Source organism: Nipponia nippon, unplaced genomic scaffold (genome assembly GCF_047370975.1).
Source record: "Nipponia nippon isolate SJK-2023a ecotype South Korea unplaced genomic scaffold, ASM4737097v1 scaffold_5, whole genome shotgun sequence".
Taxonomy (NCBI): Eukaryota; Metazoa; Chordata; class Aves; order Pelecaniformes; family Threskiornithidae; genus Nipponia; species Nipponia nippon.
The window spans coordinates 40,972,389-40,990,568 of NW_028262369.1; the positions used below are offsets into that span (position 1 = coordinate 40,972,389).

The following is an 18,180-nucleotide window of genomic DNA, read 5'->3' on the forward strand; positions in this document are numbered from 1 at the left end:
TGCTGAACTGCTCCAGCCTGAGATGAGGCTCTCTCCCGTTGCCTTCCACATGGCTGTAACTAGTATTTTGTTTTGCATTTGCATTTTGTTTTTGCTTATTGAACTGGAGTAACTTTGCCTGCTGTGTGGCCATGGTTCAGCAGCTCTCCGAGTGCGTGAGCAGGGGAGAAGCCATCCATCACTTTCAGGAATCCTCCACGTCCTGGCCAGCTCTGCAAGCCCAGCCATGCCGCACTGAAGCTGGTGCTGTCGGCCTCCGTGACAAGCTGACCTTTTCTATGAATAGGTCGTCCTCCTGCCGAGAGGCACTGCGGTACCTTCCGGGGCTTCTGCTCTTTGGAAAGCCACATCTATTACCTTCTAGGTAGGATCCTACGCGTGCCATTAAATATCACTGCTCTTCAGCTATGGATTCCAGAGCGCTCCAAACAAGTGTGCTGCCCTCCACAGAGCGGAGACTAACAACTACTTTGCGGAAGAAAGTTATATCACATACATTACACGTTATTGAGTGCCTTTAAATAACTACTTTTTTCTAAAGGGGTAACATAAATGCAAACACAGATTGGAAATATCTGTCTTACAGTGGATAGCAGTACCACTGGGTTAAAAAAGAGGAGCAAACGGCACAATAAAGCCATTCATCTTAGTCAGTTTAAAAGCAGTACTGCTCCTGTCAAGCACGGATTCCACAAAAGATTTCATGGTCAATTAGGTAAATACAGGTATAAAATGGACTAGTGTTGAAGATCACCCAGCCAATTACTGATAATGTTTAATTTCACTTCCCTAAGTCCCCAAAGTGATTTTTTTCCTCATAGGTTTAAAATGTCCAAAGAAAATAAAGACGACTCTTCCCACATCATCATAGGGGGGCTTAGGACACTGTGAATAAAGAAATAACAATATCCAAACATACACGTTCAGCCATATGAAAACACAAATTCAAAATATCCATACCCATATCCACACATAAAAACATACACCCAAAATATATATATAATACTTACAAAACATTTAAATCTGACATAATGCTAGCAATAATGACAAGCTAATTTTTTTCCTTTGCTTAAATTTGTTAAAACCTTCTTTTGTTGATCTGAAACTCTGTTTTTTATTTCCTCTAGATACTTTATGTGGAATAAAACCACTTTTATTTAAAAATAACAACTTTGTATTACATTCAGATATAGACACCTTTCTGAATGAAATTATTGCAGTCTTAAGAAAGTATTTCTTATACTATTCCTTATGGACACAGGTACACATATTAAAATAGTTTTTTTCCTTCAAATTGAATTGAAATTTCAGGTGCATAGTCTGTTTGCATTTGTGTAAGTCTGGATTTATACGATAGGAAGCTTGCTGACTGGTATTACATACGCTGGCTTTCTCTGCTATCATTTTTGAAAGTCTGTATTAAAACTAGAATAGCATTAAATGAGCCTTTTATACTTTAAATATTCAAGAGTTTTATATTCAAAATTTCTTCTGGTGCTGTCAAACTAGTGTGCCTGTAGGCAAGGTAAGATCAAGTTAGGCTCTCAAAGGTAGAATTAAATTTTATCAGGGCATCCGTCATAATATACAGTTTGCTTAAAATGCAAATAAAAAGCATATAGATTCAAAGACTAAAGGCTTTCCAGGTACTGCTTAAAAATCCAAGGGACCAGTTTTATGGAACAGATTTCCTTTAAATTTACATTTCCATCATTTTAATGAAAACATAGAACAAACAAATCATAATGGACATGTTTTAAATTCTCATTTTTCGCTTTGAATCTATTTCTTTCAAGAAATTCCTTATTGCAGCTCTCGTTTTTAAGGAGAATGAAAAAAGATGCAGAAATGCATTCAGGAAACCATTACCTCAGCCATTTTTGAAAGTTCAGTCCAGTCCTCCTTGCTATAGCTGCACATGATACTGGCAATCAGAATCTGAAAAGAATACATATGCAAGCATTTTGAGCCATGTTACCAGATTTTGTAATATAGTACTTTACTGTGACTCCAGACTTTAACTACCACTACCTGCATATGGGAACTACCAGCTGTATGCTATTAGCATGTATAGTGAAATATAGCTGTATATTTCACTGGGGATGAAAAATAGTATGCAAAGTCATCTATTTTATCCCTATTTTTTAAGTCATTAAGGAAAACCAGCAGGTCTAGCCAAACACATAGAGGACTTTGCATTCTCTTCGTCACGCGATAAAGCGAGAACAAAGGCTCTCCTAGACATAGAGCCCACCAGGAAAACTGTCAAACGTACTCGTTTCTGAGGTCAGAGGAATTGAGTTATTTACTATTTATAGTAAAGAAGTACTTGGGGCTCTTTAGAGGTAGGTAAGACGTAAGTGCAAGAGTTTACAGTCTAATGTGGCAGTGTATGAACACAATATTCCAGCTGACTTCAGGAAGCCAGGATACACCAAACCCCATCCCACGGAATGTCATACTATGCAAGTTAAGGACAGTGACGGGCAGCCAGGAATGTTTTGTGTAGAGGCAACTGGGAGGAGACTTGTAGGATGTGGGGAAAATCTGGGAGGACTGGGAGAGTGGCATGGGGAAATTCCGGCTTTTGTTTTCCCACAATACAAATTTTATTTCCTATTCGCTGGCTGTGGCCCCAGTTCCCCAGGAGCTGTTTCTCTGTATTGCCTTTCCTCCTCACTGCACTGAGCACCTTTCAGGTCCAGGTTCTGCCTGTAGCTGCTGCTGCCTCTAATATCTTTCTCAGGTTCAAGTTTTTAGGTAAAATAAGTTCTAATAGGATTCTTCTGGGAGGGCAGCTAGACACACACTTTTCCCATTGAATACAGTGCTATTTACTGTTAAACAAATGTTAACTACTCCACCAGTCAGTTCAAGTAACAATGTTAATTTCTATTTGAGACTAAACCAAAATCACTTGTTCTGGACCCATCAAAGCTCATCAGACACTGAAGCTCTGAAGTTGATACATTCATGGTAGAGATCAGCAGAGAATTCAGCCCAGGAACTCCTGCATGGAGGACTTCTTAGAAGGAGGAGGTTTGCAAGAAAAAAGCAACAGAGACCTATGTTGCAGCAGCTAAAAAGTTAAATCAGAAAAAGAAATCACAGAACTTATGAGCACACTACCGGCTCAGGCTGTGTTCAAAGGAAACGCCGGGAGAGGAAAACAGAAAAACATCTGGCCACACTCTTGTTTATTTGGCCCTCTTATGCGAAACGTATGAAAGTTTCACATGTAAGTTTGATTCACAGGCAGGATGAAATTTGGTTTTAATCTTTTTTGCTTTCCAAACAAGTTTTACTGTTGGCATTAATACCTGGGATGAGCTTAATCTGTCACTCCCAGTCAGTTTAACACTTCTCTTGAACCTTCCCGTAATGCTGAGGGTTAATGACTCATTCATACACAGCAAAATATTGAAAAGCGTGGTGTAGAAAAATTATCCAATACATACAATTGTTGGAAACTGTAAACTCCCAAATTGTCTCCGTAAGAAGGATGAGATATTTAGTATCTTTAGAAGGGAGGGGAATATACTTTAAAAAAGAAGGCAGCTATGGAGAAAATTAGACAGGGTGAGGTTACAATCTATTCATTTAAAAGGCCAGTACCACTTATCATCATCATCATTTCCATTATTTTCATTGTTTTGCTCTGATGAATCTTTACCTATCAATCTACCACCCACCTACCTGCAGACTACCTACCCATCTGCCTTTCTGGCTGATGTTTGCAAGATGGGAGTCTTTTGAGAAGGAAAGCATTTGATGAAGTGCCTGCCTTGCCTGCAGGTGCCCCTTTGTGTGCACCTCTGGCATAAACATAAGACCAAGCTTTTCATTAAACGCACACAACCATTATTGGCCATGCTTTTATTCCCCTCTTGACAGAGGAAAAAAACTCTCTCTCCTATACCGTACTTTTTTCAATTGTGAAAAACCTTATATAGCTCTATAGGTCACATGTTTTTGAAATAAAATTTGCTCTATGTTCTATTTGAATATTCAAGATAATTTGAGTACTCTGGATATAAATATAAATCTCTTTTAAAAGACTCTAATATTCTTAAAAACACAAATTGTGAAAAATCGTTTTAAGAAAGGATACATGAGAAAAATTTAGAGTAAGAAACTAGTTAAAATATGCACTAACTGGAAGTTAGCTAGAAACCGTATCTTGTCAAATTCACACTTTTTATAAACTAACTAAAGCAAAAAAAACCCAAAAACACCCAACTCAGACACTGACAACATGATAAGGATTTTCACAGTTGCAGTCACAATCCAAAGTATATCAGAAATCTACACAATTCAGCTTTAAAACAAACCAAATTTTTCAGCAGGGAAAGTTGTAAGACAACAAGGGCGGCTGACTATATTCACAAGTAGCTGAGTTAGGTTATGTCAAGTGTTATTAATGAAATTTGAAAATTCTGCTGGGAGTGTACAAAAGAGGAGGAACAAGATCTGTGATGTTTCAAAGAGCTGTTAATTAAGACAACATGTTTATTTAATATTGATTAGTTTTAGCATTCACATTTAAAATTAAGTACATACTTTTGACAGAAGCAGGGGTTTACAATAACAACAATAACTGAAAGCAAAAATTACATTTCTGCTGTGACTGTTCACATGAAACCCATGATCTCAGAGGGAATAATGAAGATTTAAAAATAGTAGGGATTGTATTCTGCTTTTTTCCCCAGTGTTCTCGTATAACTTGAAATTAAACTTAATTCTTAGGTGGAAACAGATCCTCCAGCACGCCATGTTAACAAAACTGTCCTTCCTCAAGTGACTATTCTTCCCCAAAATGCTTCTATGGTCTTTTCATTTGGAATCAGTACCCATGACAAAAAAAACCCCCAATATCGTATGTGGACACTTAGGGGGACTATCTGTGATGTTTGAGGTCTGAATCTACTCCTAAAATCACACATTGGCATTTATAAAGAAAACATAGAATATTATCTCCTATTACCTCGAAAGAGAATAGCAAGAGACAAGTAACAATAACGAGTGATACAAATCAGAGTTTTTATTTGAAAGTAATAAACAGAAATTGTATCGCATTTCAGCTTCCCAGCCTCTTCTCACTATTTTAATTTTTTTTCTTTTACACCTTTGGTGCCTACAATGCCACGTACCACATTACCACCCCTGCAACTTTAATAGCCCCAAACAGCTGGTATCTCATAAAAGTCCAGGAGAGTCCCCAGAAAGCACATCCCTCCTCTTGACTCCTGAAATTTGCAGTGGCAACCTGACTTGAGTTTAATTACAGTTGTTTGAAAGACAAGGGTGAGGCCGCACCACACTTGCCCAGCTTACAAAAGTAGACTACTGACAGATCTTACAATAAAGCTGCTGCTAAAGTGTAGTAAGTGGTAAATGAAGGTTGACTAAATTGCAGCTTTGTCATAGCTTGAGTGAGGGCTGCCTGCGAAACCGTGCATGATTGAAGCACAGTGGGATCCCTGGTCCATTCCTTATTCCAGATCAGAAGCATAGCTGGCATATGCTGTTCCCTCTTCTTCTTCATCCAAACTGCTATTTTGCCTATTGTTGAGAGATCCTGCCTTCTCCGCCCCACGTCAGGCAGCACGGCGGCCCTGCAGACACCGCTCCCTCCCCAATGATCACTCTGACAGATGTCACTAGACAAGGTCTTTACACCCCGACATTACACAAGGTGATAAGACGATTTCTCCAAAGGCCTATAAAGGGACAAACGTATGTTTGTAATATCAGACGCTGTTCTGTGTCCAGGATTTTCTTGATCATTCATGGAAGAAGATGGTCTACAACAAAACTCTTTTTTTGTTGGAGGGAGAGGAGATGGAAAAGGGAGGGTATATAATGTACCATTTAGGACGTGATTATAAGATGAATATACTGTAGCTAAAGCACCTAGTAAAAAGCTACATTTCACACAATTCTGTAACTAATGCATTAGTAGTTGTTCTACTTAAAAGGACACTGACAAGGTACTTCTCATAATCCTTAAAATATTTTTTCGCTCTGTTTATAATAATAATCCCCTGGAAGCTTAAAGTAGAATCTATTTCCCTTGTGAATGTTTTCGTCTTTTTCTCTTCCATTATCTCTATGTGGATGTCTCATGAATGCAATAGCATTAAAAGAAATAAAAAGGATGAGGTTCACCATTGTGTATGTTTCCAAGTGATCTTTCTTCCATAACACACGGAATTCACTGCAAGAGGTTGCAAAACAAAAGGAAGGAGAAAAAAAATAACCGGGCCTACTTTCGGTCAGACAATCCTGAGAACATCTATTTAAAGCCAGACAGCAGTAAAACTCTAGGTAGACAATTACCATTTGTCCTGTACTACTCTGCAGGGAATAAGGGAGTTTCAGTACACTCAAAGAGTCTGAAAAAAATCTCAGGGGACTGGATTTAAATGTGCACACTGTCAGTTCCTGCAAATTTAAGAAAACTTCCCAACAGACACAATGGAATCACAATCCTCTACCCTCATGCCTGTAATAACCGTATTTATTTTGGTCATCTAACAGAGGCCATAGCCCGTACCTGTTCCTAACCTGTTCTTCCAGGTCTGTGCGTGATCTTCCAGCACTTTAGGAACTTCAGCCACCCATGTATTTTCTGCTTTCTCTTCCCTGCCTGTCCCTCGTCATTGCTGCACCAGGCTTGAGGACAGTTCTGCACCAAGTGTCCATAGATGCTCCATTTAGACACTGCTGCTGGCCTCAGCCTGCACCCCTTCTGCTTTCTCAAACACTTACAAAAACCCCAAGATTTTATTTTTGATGTGCACAACCCTTGCAGAAATAGAAAGAGATCCTTAACATCATCTTTACGAGAGATTTCCCCGAAAGCTGTAAAATCAAGAGAAGCTTTCAAGAATGCTGAAGGACTGGTTTTGTAACAGCTACCTGTTTGGGAAGCAGAGATGTGGAACAGGAGAACTGCTGCGGATAGAGGGAGCGCCGAGATCGAAGACTACATTAAAACCGGATTTCAAATACCCACAAAATTATTCTTGATCCATCTAAACTTCAGAAGGTATTTGTGTTTGGGTCAGATGGAAAGACCTCAATCTTCCTTTCAAGACGTGTTTCTTCTTCCCAAACAACACAGTATAGCCTTGCCGCACGACCTGCTTAGTCTGAGCAAACCCAAACGTTTTTAACCAAAATTCCTCAGGAAGCTTTTACTAGGAAGAAGCTCGGCACTGAAGATACAGTCTTTCTAAAACAATGGCAAAAATAACATACTTAGTTCATTAATCACCATTGGAAAAGACACAGCTACACAAGCACATTAGGGCAGGAGAACTTCTTGGCAGCTGAATCATTATTTCGCAGCGTTAAAATCCCCTGTCTGTCTGAATGAGGGGTACATGCGCTCAGTTCTGTCCCACGCCACCTCTCACCCGCACACTGTAACAAGTCGACGCACGCGGGGCATTTCCTTAAGATCCTGCACACGTGTAGCTACAACAGCATGTGGTCCACCAGGTGCTTGGTGAAAACTTCATAAAGAGCAGTTTACTGAGCAATCCTTAGCTATTTCAATGACACAATAAACAATCTTGTAAATATCTAACTGAAAAACACACATGCTGCATATCGACTTCTCATAGTTTTTTCACACATGAAAGTATGAAACATATGGACCATAGGCCAGATTCTGCCCTACCCAATAGCTCTTAGGTGCAGTCTCAGTAGCTAAGAGCGAGTAGCAAGGGAATAAACAACAGCACCACAGGACTTTTTGGGTTGGTACAGATTTTCCACCTTATTGAGACTTGCACTACTAGCCTGCCTCTGTAACGCTGCCTCTCGCACAACGTCAGGTTCAGGACAAGTCACAGCTATGCCACATCTTGCCAGCAGAAAGATTCTTGGAGGCTTAGTGACACTCAGTGCCACCTGCGGCAGTCCTCTGCTTTTACAAATGGCCGCTGGCTGATGAAATGATCATCCTCAAAATCATCCAGTCAGAATTACCAATGTACCGAACACTTCTAGTATTCACCTCACAAGATAAGAGTACGACTGCAGCAAATATTCTGTATTGCACAAACACGCTTAAATGTGGAGTACTGAAAAACAACGGGAGCACAAAGACTTACTGTTGTAAAAATAACCCTCTAGAAACCAGCCTGATTTTGATGCCTTGTAGACCCAACCAGGTTTCTCTTTTTCTGTACTTTCTTGTAATTTTTGATTTGTTGCAGAACTGAAATAAAAATAAGCTTCTTATTAAAAACTACCTAGAACATCAAATCCCATGCAATAAGAAAGTTAACAATTGTAAACCCTGTCATGTCTCTGAGAAGCAGAGGAATTATCTTGTTATCAATTTAATAATGGAACATTGAAGTAAATGATGCCATCCACTGACACCAGTAACACTGTCTCTCCTGGGAAATTCATGTCAGCAGGAACTGTCAATCTAGATGGATATGGACATATTAAACATTGTACCTTCAGTCCATAAATCTATTCTTTCTATGCTGCCTTAATAAAAAGATTCTGCATGATGATAAAGACAAGTAATGCAGAATGTCTTGACACTGCTGACCTATAATTCTGCTTCTCTTTTCTCTGCTTCTTTCAGGGAGTGGAGAGTTTAACGATCTCTAACCATCCATCGTTTTCCTTCTTAACTTGCATTAAAATACAATTAAGGTAATTTGAGTAAATGAAAATAAAACAAGTAGGGGATATTAGAATGTTTATTATTTTGCTGTCTTTGTGTAGCAAACCTTCTGAATAAAGCACTATCTTTACCTTATTACTTTATTCTGAGACCTCCAGTTTGTTTTTCAAAGTGAAGTGAAAGTGAGATACAACAGATCGACACAAAAACAGGCGAAGCATTATCAGCACGTAAATAAGTCTAGAGAAGCTGAATGCTAGAAGTTTGAAAATATTAGCATTTGCTCACCCTACCACACACACAAAATCAGCACGAACAGGAAACAACAAAGATTCTCTTCTCAGGCTAAATGGAAATGCTTATTTTCAAAGGCAGTTATTTTCATATGATGACTCTACTTCTATCAGTGAGATTCCATCTATTTAATGAGATTATTTGATGGATGTCAGGGAGTACACTGGGCTACAGCTTCAAATTAGGGCCTAGAGTAGTTAGGATCTAACGTCCTCAAACAAATAAAAACCAAGGGTTATGAACAAATCCATTTCTTTGTAAAATAACAGAATGCTGTGGCTTTGAAGGGAGCACAAAGCTAAACAGACTGCTCTTTAGGACTGGCTGCACCCGTAGGAAAACAAGGGAACAGCTTGGTGTTGGAACTGCTCGTCTGCCATGTAAAACAGCATTGTATCAGCCACTATCAGGGCAGGAGTTCAGCTACCACGGCCTTGGCCCTACTTGTACACATACATGTGCAGGCACAGATCATGCACATGGAAAGTGTGGATAAATGAAAAGCTAACTTTCCATTAAAACATTTCATGAAAGTCCTACCAACTTAGAATATGACAGAAAGCAAAATAAATGGACAGAAAAAAAAGAGACCTTCTGATGCACCTGTACCTCCCATGCTTCAGGGCACTCTTTAATTAAGACATGGTAATTCCTGATGGCTGAAAAAAGAGACCATGGAATATAAGATCCCCAAAACAGATGTGTAATGAAAGAAAATATAGCACTTGTATGAAACACTTCAGGGAAACTCAAATATTTTACATGATTAGAAAAAGTATGTCCATTTAATGGTAGACTGTTGAAAACTTCAGTGCTTCAGGTAAACCCTCCGAATTCCATTGAAAAGTACCCATGTGGCTGAAGACTTCCCTGGAAATTCAATAGAATCTTTGGGATTTTATTTTGCATAGGAAACGTATCCTAGTTCAAACTTTAGTCTCTTTAGTAATGAGTGAAAACAAATACACGGGTGAATGGAAATTAGCGTTACTGAAAAGAAAAGACCCAAGTTAACAAAGGCTGAATCCAAGAAGAGTGAAGACAGATACTCATTTTCAGCAGTACTCCTTGCAAACAATACCTGCAAGCCCATGTGGATCTGCCATGCCCCTGCTGTATTTCTGTACTTTCCGCACTGACTTAATATAAAGAGAAAGCAGAGGAGGCCAATACAATATTGGAGAAGTTAACAGAAAAAGGGTATATCTAGTTCTACGATATTTCAGACACATGCTATGACCTGTAGCAAAAGCTTTACACCAGGGTGCTGACACATTATTGATTCTTAAGACCACATATGGAAAACAAGGCTGGCAAAAGGCAACACAAATTTGTGGATTTTTTCCTCCACCTTTAGAAATTCTTCTCTCATCAAATTATCTGCCCAGATATACACAATTCTTTTTTAATACAGTTCTTCGAGCACCTCGCTAATTGTTACTGTTTATTCTCACAATAGCACAGGCAACTGTCTGCAGGGTGCCCCTCTGAGAGGGGAAGCCAACTGGAAACAAATATGTTCAAGGGCTGGAGGCTGCTCCTATGGAGGGAATGAGCAGCCGTTGACTGAAAGGAACCCTAAGATCCCTTCCCGTCCCTGACTGCTTCTAGATACATGCAGATCTATTTCCCCTATTACTTAGCAGCAAAGCTGCTTAACTTATTAGAAAACAAACTCAGTAGAAAATAAAGAGACAAAATGCACACTGAATAACTTTGTCAGAGTTCCCTAACTCCTGCATTCAGTCAGCCAGCAATTCCCCAGGTCAAATCTGTCTCTTTGCATCCCCGAGAAGTCCATCCTATCTCTTCCCTTGTTCCATCACCCCCAGGGCTTCTTTTAATTCACTTCCTCGGATTTGAAAGCTCAAGAAAACTAGCAGTATCGGTGCTGGTAGAGGAGAAAAATGTAGCTAAGCAAGGAGGGAGAAAAACACCTTCCCTTTTACACTTTAGAGCCCTGTGATCTGCTTCATCATGTGACACTGCTGGTGCCAAAGCAATGCTTGGGAGGAGTAAGTGATTTTGTCAGCCTGGATGCATCCTCCACAACTCACCCACTCTCTCTCTGTGCACTATTATCCTCATAGTGATATACTGAAAAGCACTGATAATTTACCTGATTTTTCACAAACAGCTCTTAGGTTAGGCTGTTTTGATAGATGAGCGTATGGTCGTTAAGAAGACGTGTGGGAACAGGCTATAAGGCTTGTCCTTTCCTGAGGAAATTATCCGAGGGCTTTACACGCCAGCTGCATGGGGGAGACCTATCAGTCCCTTAACGCTATGCTCTCCTGTCTGGTCTAGGTATCGGACGTCACAAAGAGGAGAGCTTCCTCACACCCCAAAACCCGCCTGATTAATGGGACAGGTTCACCTCATGAAAGGAGACAATCTGCAAATGTTCACAGGCCTGGAAACACGGGATCTTTTCAATGGCCAGAGCGGGACAAGTGGGATCCATCCCCACCAGAACTTCACTGAGGATCACTTACAAAAAGTTTTTCTGGGTTATTTTCCTGTTGAAAAGCATGGATGAAAGGATGGTAGAAAGCTACAATGCACACAGTAACATAACAATAACTGTTCTCTCTATTGACCTTCATTTTCTTGTGATACCTTTGCCTTCCTCCTCCAGACACTAGAATAATTCTTTTGAAGAACACTTAAGTTTCCACTTGCTTGGGCATCCTCTCCAAACCTCTATAATTTTCTCTGAATGGTCTGATTTCATAACCAATTTACTTTGAGCAGAAAGTTGGACTAGCTCACCTCACCTCCTGAGGTTCCTGCCAACCTGGATTTTCCTATGAACCCTCCCTGCAAAAATACATGATCAACAAGTATTCTTGTCTCATTCTCTTCATGATCACTTCATACCCTTTCACCAAGCAGAGAGCCACCTATCTTTAGCAATTCTGACATTAAGCCTATCGAGCCTTCCCCAGGCACAGGAACCTGCTGCAGTCTGGTATTTGTTCAAACCTGTCTTTTATCTCTATATTTTGCCTTCTGTTCTCTCATGCACTCTTCAAGCTATCATCTTTGCTCCCTTTTGAGATCTGGTTCATTGCTGTCTCCACTGCCTCCTCCTGTGATTTTGCAGGGCCAGCATGTTTATTTTTCTTCATTGTTACCTACCTGCCGATTTTATTCTGCCCCTTCATTGCATACTAAAGCAAACATAGTCTTCAGTTCTACTTTTTCTGCCACTATCCGAGCTCATACAGCTCTGCTTTTTAAATAAGACTCAATTGTTATTGAGAGACAGATGAGACCCACAGCCCAGCAGAAAGGCCATCTCCACCCCTACAACATGCCATTCACCTCCCTCCCACACAACACACGAACCTCAACCTGCAAGACAGCCAAACACCAGATGCACTCACACACATTCATCGATTCCAAATGAACAAGTGCCCTCCTGACCTGGTGGAAGACCACTGTTTCTCGTTAGGTCCACGTTAATGGGAGCCCTAGGCTCATTTAATGATAAACCTGTATCAACAGAAGTATTTCTTATACAAAATTAATTCCTGTTGCACTTTTCAAATGATTAGCAATAAATTAGCACTCAATAGCTTCTTGCCAGTAACATATTTTAGGAATTTTTAAAAGGGAAAAGAGAGAAGATAAGGTGAGGCAAGAAAGAAACATGCTTCATGAACTATACAAAGACGTTAAAAAAATGAATATTTTAATTTGAACAATATGTTTCATATATAAACATTTCTAAAGTGAAAATTATATTAAGATAGTCCCTTAACAAAGAAAGAAACTCTACTTTCTGTCAGGCACAGAACTTTTCAAGAAGTGAAGATGAAAATCCATGTTTTCTGTTGAACTTGATCTCTTCATATATCCTTCCTATTATCCCCTGGTATCCCCCAGCTGGGCCAAAAATTCAGCAAACAACAGTGCCACTATGCACTGAACCTCATGATGGCAGGTCTTCAGTGTTCCCATCTGAGATATCATCAGAAAATCTCATGAGTGGGTAGCTTTATTTTTTTTTTACATGCAGACATTATAATTTACTTAAGTAGCTAGCTGTTATGTCTGATGACCCAAGTAGTTTTTTGGCTACACTCCAGCAGCAAAGAAGATACAAAATTAAGGGCTGGAAGTTGGCAGCTACCTTCTGACTAATCTTTCCTCCTCAACTGCCAGTTCCACCCACCTCTTCATCTTTTAGGAAAGCTTATCTGAAGATGCTGAGAAACTGAAAGAGGCCTTACTATTTTCACTAAATATTTGGATGTTTAATAAAATTGTTATCTAACTTGTTCAGCATACTGCTATGTGATTGGACATTTCAAAATTAAAATGCATTGAATAGTTTATAGGATTATAGTCTCATTCAAATGAAAGGACTGTAAGACCAATTACCATCTAACGTTAGAGAGATTTTATCAATGACCCAGCAGTGAGTATGTGTGCTCCCAAAAAGATAAACTGAAAATAAATCAGGTGAAATGTGGATGCCTCTGGCAAAATCAAAGGCAGAAGTCCTTCTAAGAACCAGAGGGGTGCCAATAGGACAACATTAAGAGAATGCAAATGTGACTTACATCCATTTTAATGCCCACCCTTTACCTTAAGATGCCCATACCACTCACAGGTAAGAATTTGGGGTATCTATAAAATCCACACAGCCTCTAAATACTCTCACCTGAGCTGCAGTTAACTTAAATGAAACATTCTGCAAGTGTATTCAGATTTTAGTATGGAGGTCTATCTCTCATAAATGGCTAGGTGGCCAAGAATGGTGTGATTAAGAATAAGACTATCAGATTCTTACACTGCAAGAAAAGTGCCACAGATTTTTAGAAATGCTACACTGAAATTTAGGAATAGAACTTCAATATATTTTTTTCCAAACCTAAGACCTTAACTAGCTGTTATGTACAGCCAGAAACAATCAACATAACTACAATTTTATAACAAAAATGTTAAACATAAAAAGAATTAAAAGAAAATGAAACTTGAAATAGATTAGGAAGCCTGAGCTTAAAAAAATATGAGAAAGATGTAAAAATAAACCAGCAAAAAAGCATTCTTCCTGGGAGCTGTGAGACTGAGAGGTGCAGCAGCAGGAAATAGGACAGGAAAGTACTCTTGGTTTCTTAGAGTTTACATGTAACTCACGTGGCTCATAACAAAAGATGTATTTAGGTGTCCTTGAAAGAAGCCTTTAAATTATTTATTTGGGTTTAAGTGTTCAGAAAATAGGTACTTACTGTCACATTTTTCCTTCAACAATTAAAAGAATATACCATCTCCACTAAATATGCACACGAGGTTTAGACACACAAACAAGTTACTGCTGATTTATGAGTTACCAGCAATCGGCACACCTGCAGCAATCAACTGCTTCAGTGCTCTTTCAAACCTCATAAAATACAAGGTAAGTAAGTCCAGTTTGCTATATCCAAAATCAAAGAAATTAATATTAACTGGAATTAGCCTGTATTTGCTGCAAGTTACAAATATGCACACGGGTAGTTACCATACTGACACACAGTAATTTGCTATCCCATGGTAATTTGTTGGCAAGTCTGTGTTCACATAACAGCACATCAGACTAATACTATATGAAGAGAGAAAAAGTTCTGCTTTTTGGGTCCTGCTGGCCACCTGATATGCATGTTTAGCAGTTGAAACTTAACCTTAATAGCAAGTACAGTTCATTAGTTTCAACCAGAATATAAAAAAGGAATTAAAATATAAAAGCAGGGTGAATTGAGATCTAGAATATGGAAATGGGACAGATATGAGAAGTTTGGTGAAGATGACTATGTAAAAGTTTATGATCATAGCTCTTAAACTCAATGTGCATAAAAAGTACAGAAGCTATCAGCAGTGTTGAGGGTGTACATTAAGATCAGTTCAGAGCCCACTAAGGATTCTGCTAATCTACATGTTCCTCTCAGTGGGTAAGGAAAAAAACATCTTGGAACACTTTATTCCCACATTTCGCTCTGAATTTGAGATCTTTCCATAGCCCCCCTCCCCAGAAAGCACAGGAGGCTGGGATATAGTCCAGCTGCTGTCAATCAGACTGAAGAGCTGGCTCCAATTGTGATAGATTCAAGCATGTGCCTCTGCCTTTCTTGTCTAAGCTAGAACATGTCTGCATAGACCCAGCTCTCCTACTATCGACAGAGTTCATATCAGTAAAGTAAACTCTTTACTTGCTCCTGAACAAAAATAAACTATTTGATGGTATAACTGCATCTACACTAGGGTTCTGCCAGGACAGCAGTTAGATGCGATTTTATTTTTAGTATTCCTAGCCTACATAAGTATGTGAGCAAGACTTTTAAATATAGACCTAGCCTTCATATTTTTCTTCATTAGAGCTCTAGCAGAATGCCTAAAATGTAAACCACATTACAGAAATTAAGCGCAGAATATGGGCTACAGGAACAGCATATACTTACTACTTCTATCAGGTATAAATTTGCTTTCTTATTATTATTGTAACATACATTACATGAAAGAGAAAAAGCAGGATTATCTCAATTGCATATACTCAGTGCCTCATAAAAGACTAAAATCATATCACAGCCAGTATAAATGAATGTCAAAGCTACTGTGCATTTTAAAAGATCAAATTCTGTAATTTACCCAACTGCATATGACAAACACGAAATGGAAATTGGGGAGAAGTATTTGGGGGACAAATGTTTTGCACAGGTAACAAGGCTAGCAGAATTTTATCATTCTCACAAACTTCAGATTTTAACTTTGAGGGATCATTGACTGTTAATAATTCAAAAATTTTGCCATTTGGGGGTTTATTTTTTAACATTGCCACAAGGTCATTTTCTCCCTATCCAATGGCAACTTCTACATCCTAATATTAAAACAATAACTACCCAGAAAAGGGCATTTCCCAGGGAGTAATGACTGGCTGGGAGGAGTTGATGGCCCGAGGCACTGCTGAGGGCCATTAACCCTGGCCAGTTATTAATCGCCAGGAAATGCCCTGCACCAAGGTTGTTATTGCTATTTTAAGCACAGACTGGGGGGTGCTGAAACGGACATCTTGGTGTACAGATTTTTTTAACGCATGATGCAATTTCCTTTGTTGCAGTTTACGGAGGACATTTCTAGAAAGAATGAATGCTCTGCCTGATACCCAGCCGGATTTCACAGATCAGTTCGCAGCACTCTATTGTGCACACAGTAACTTACCAAACTGAGAAAACAGTTGGGGATTTTAAGGGCTTTGCTTTTCTCTCTAAATAATAGTCTGCATAGAAAAATAAAAGGAAATTCAAACCTTAATAAGATGAACAAAAATATGCCACTTTTCATGTCACTGTCGGCAGAATTACATTCTAGAAATATCTTTTTAATCACACTGTCTTTATGTTTAGTGCATTTCCTTTGCCGATACTCCTGCTTAACGACCATTCACATATCTCTTCAAAAAAGGAATTTTTAGCAGGAACAGCCAAAGCACATCCTGAACCAGCGTCAGCTGATGCTAGCCATTAAGGAGTTTGTCTTTTCCAATAATCAAGCAGATTGGGTCATTTTCTAGGAGATGGTTGGCGAAGTATTTCAGAGACTGCTTTAATTTTCTCCTAGTTCTTACCCTAAGGCTAAAGTTTTAAAGATGCGCTCATAGCCCTCACAAAACTGTGAAAATTGTTCTTTTCTTGCAGGGATCAATAACTCACTCTCCAAATCAAAAGGATATTCTTAGCGTACGTACAAATAGTCCTCTGCCTTACTGAACTACTTACTATTTATCAAACCTTAGCTGTGAAAGTAAAACAAACAAAATAAGTCATGGCATAGGAAGAAAGTACAGTTCTGCAGTAAACTAGTTTGACAGGTTTCTCAACAAAGCTGTAGTTTCCAAGTGCAAAACATAGAAGATCTTCTCACATTTCTCCTCAAGGTCCTAATTTGTCACCACAAACATGTACATTTGAATCATAGATTGATTGTAAAAATCTCACTGAATTTACCATGTGGTTCTATTTTCAGTTACAAATTGCAGTTTCCAGCAAAAGATGTGTGCTTTCTTAAAACAAAATTCCCTCACATTGATGGCCGGACTGTGTGTTTCCACCTCTTTGCCAGATTAATAACCATATTCTTAAACAATTAATAATAACAAAATCACCAAAATTAATAGTGTAGGGGTTGGGACAAATCAGCATGGCATGTACTGCATGATCATTTGAACATGCATGAACAGACATTGTCTCTGGGTAAATTTTTAGCAGACTTTCTTGTGTTTCTATATGTAGGATCATCTGTGGCAACCCTCTGGAAATGTAGCCTTTCAAACCTTAGTAAATTGAAGACAGCACTTGAATTACAAAACCCTTAGCACATAATTTCAAACTCAAGTTTTACTTGAGTTCAAGTAATGTAGTTACATGCTAATCAGGTTGTCAAAATGTAATACAGGCACAATGGTCCAAAGGTTGAAACAGGACTGGGAGGCAGGAGAGGGTTTCTGATCCTGGGTACAAATCTAACAGCTCTTCTTTGTGCATCGACAACGTAAACCCATAGGAATGGGTTACATAGCTCAGTACCCCTTCTCCGGCATGTATCTGTAGCAGCTGTCTAGGGCTTACAGTAATATTTCCCTAGAAAACTCTCCCAGCATTTAAGAAATCTGTGGCACAGGAATTCCCTGAGCCAGAGGCGATGCACTCCCTAGCCTTCTCCAAACAATTTTTCCAGTTGGTTCTTTCTCAACCCCTATGTACCTCTGGCACTGGCAATGCCCTATGAGAATGAGCTCCACAGCCACAGCAGCACGTGGTGAAGTGTCTCCAGCTCCTCATTTCCACCTATCACCCTTCTGGTTCCAATACAGCTGCACCCTTACTGAGACAGAAAAATCTGAACCACACAGTGCATTCAAAATGTGCAAAAAAAATGAATCAATACGCTGGCATAATGATGGTTTCTGCTTTGTTCTCTCTTCCTTTCCCAGAAATTCTGTGTTTGATAAGCTTTATTTCAATGCTATTCAGCATTAAGCTGAGATCTTCATGATGGTCTCTACTGTAACCCTAGTATAGTTAGCTTAGAATCAATTACTGTATATATAAATAAATTTAGTGCTGTTTTATCCCATGTGCATGCTACATTTATCTTCATTTAATTTTCTCTGGCAGTTCATTGGCCAGTCACTCAGTAATGCAAGATCCTTCACAACCCTTTATAGTCAGCTCTCATCTTTATCTCCCTACAAT

At 39.1% G+C, this 18,180-nt stretch overlaps 1 protein-coding gene across 9 annotated transcripts in view; it reads right to left on the bottom strand.

Annotated features, from left to right (window-relative positions):
* Positions 1–18,180, bottom strand: part of DPYD (dihydropyrimidine dehydrogenase) — a 362,954-nt gene that overhangs the window by 114,032 nt on the left and 230,742 nt on the right. For all 9 annotated transcript variants that reach the window (XM_087733357.1, XM_087733360.1, XM_087733362.1 and 6 more), the window contains one exon: positions 1,870–1,938. In XM_087733357.1, the coding sequence (XP_087589483.1) occupies positions 1,870–1,938 (69 nt within the window). The remainder of the gene's footprint in view (positions 1–1,869; positions 1,939–18,180) is intronic.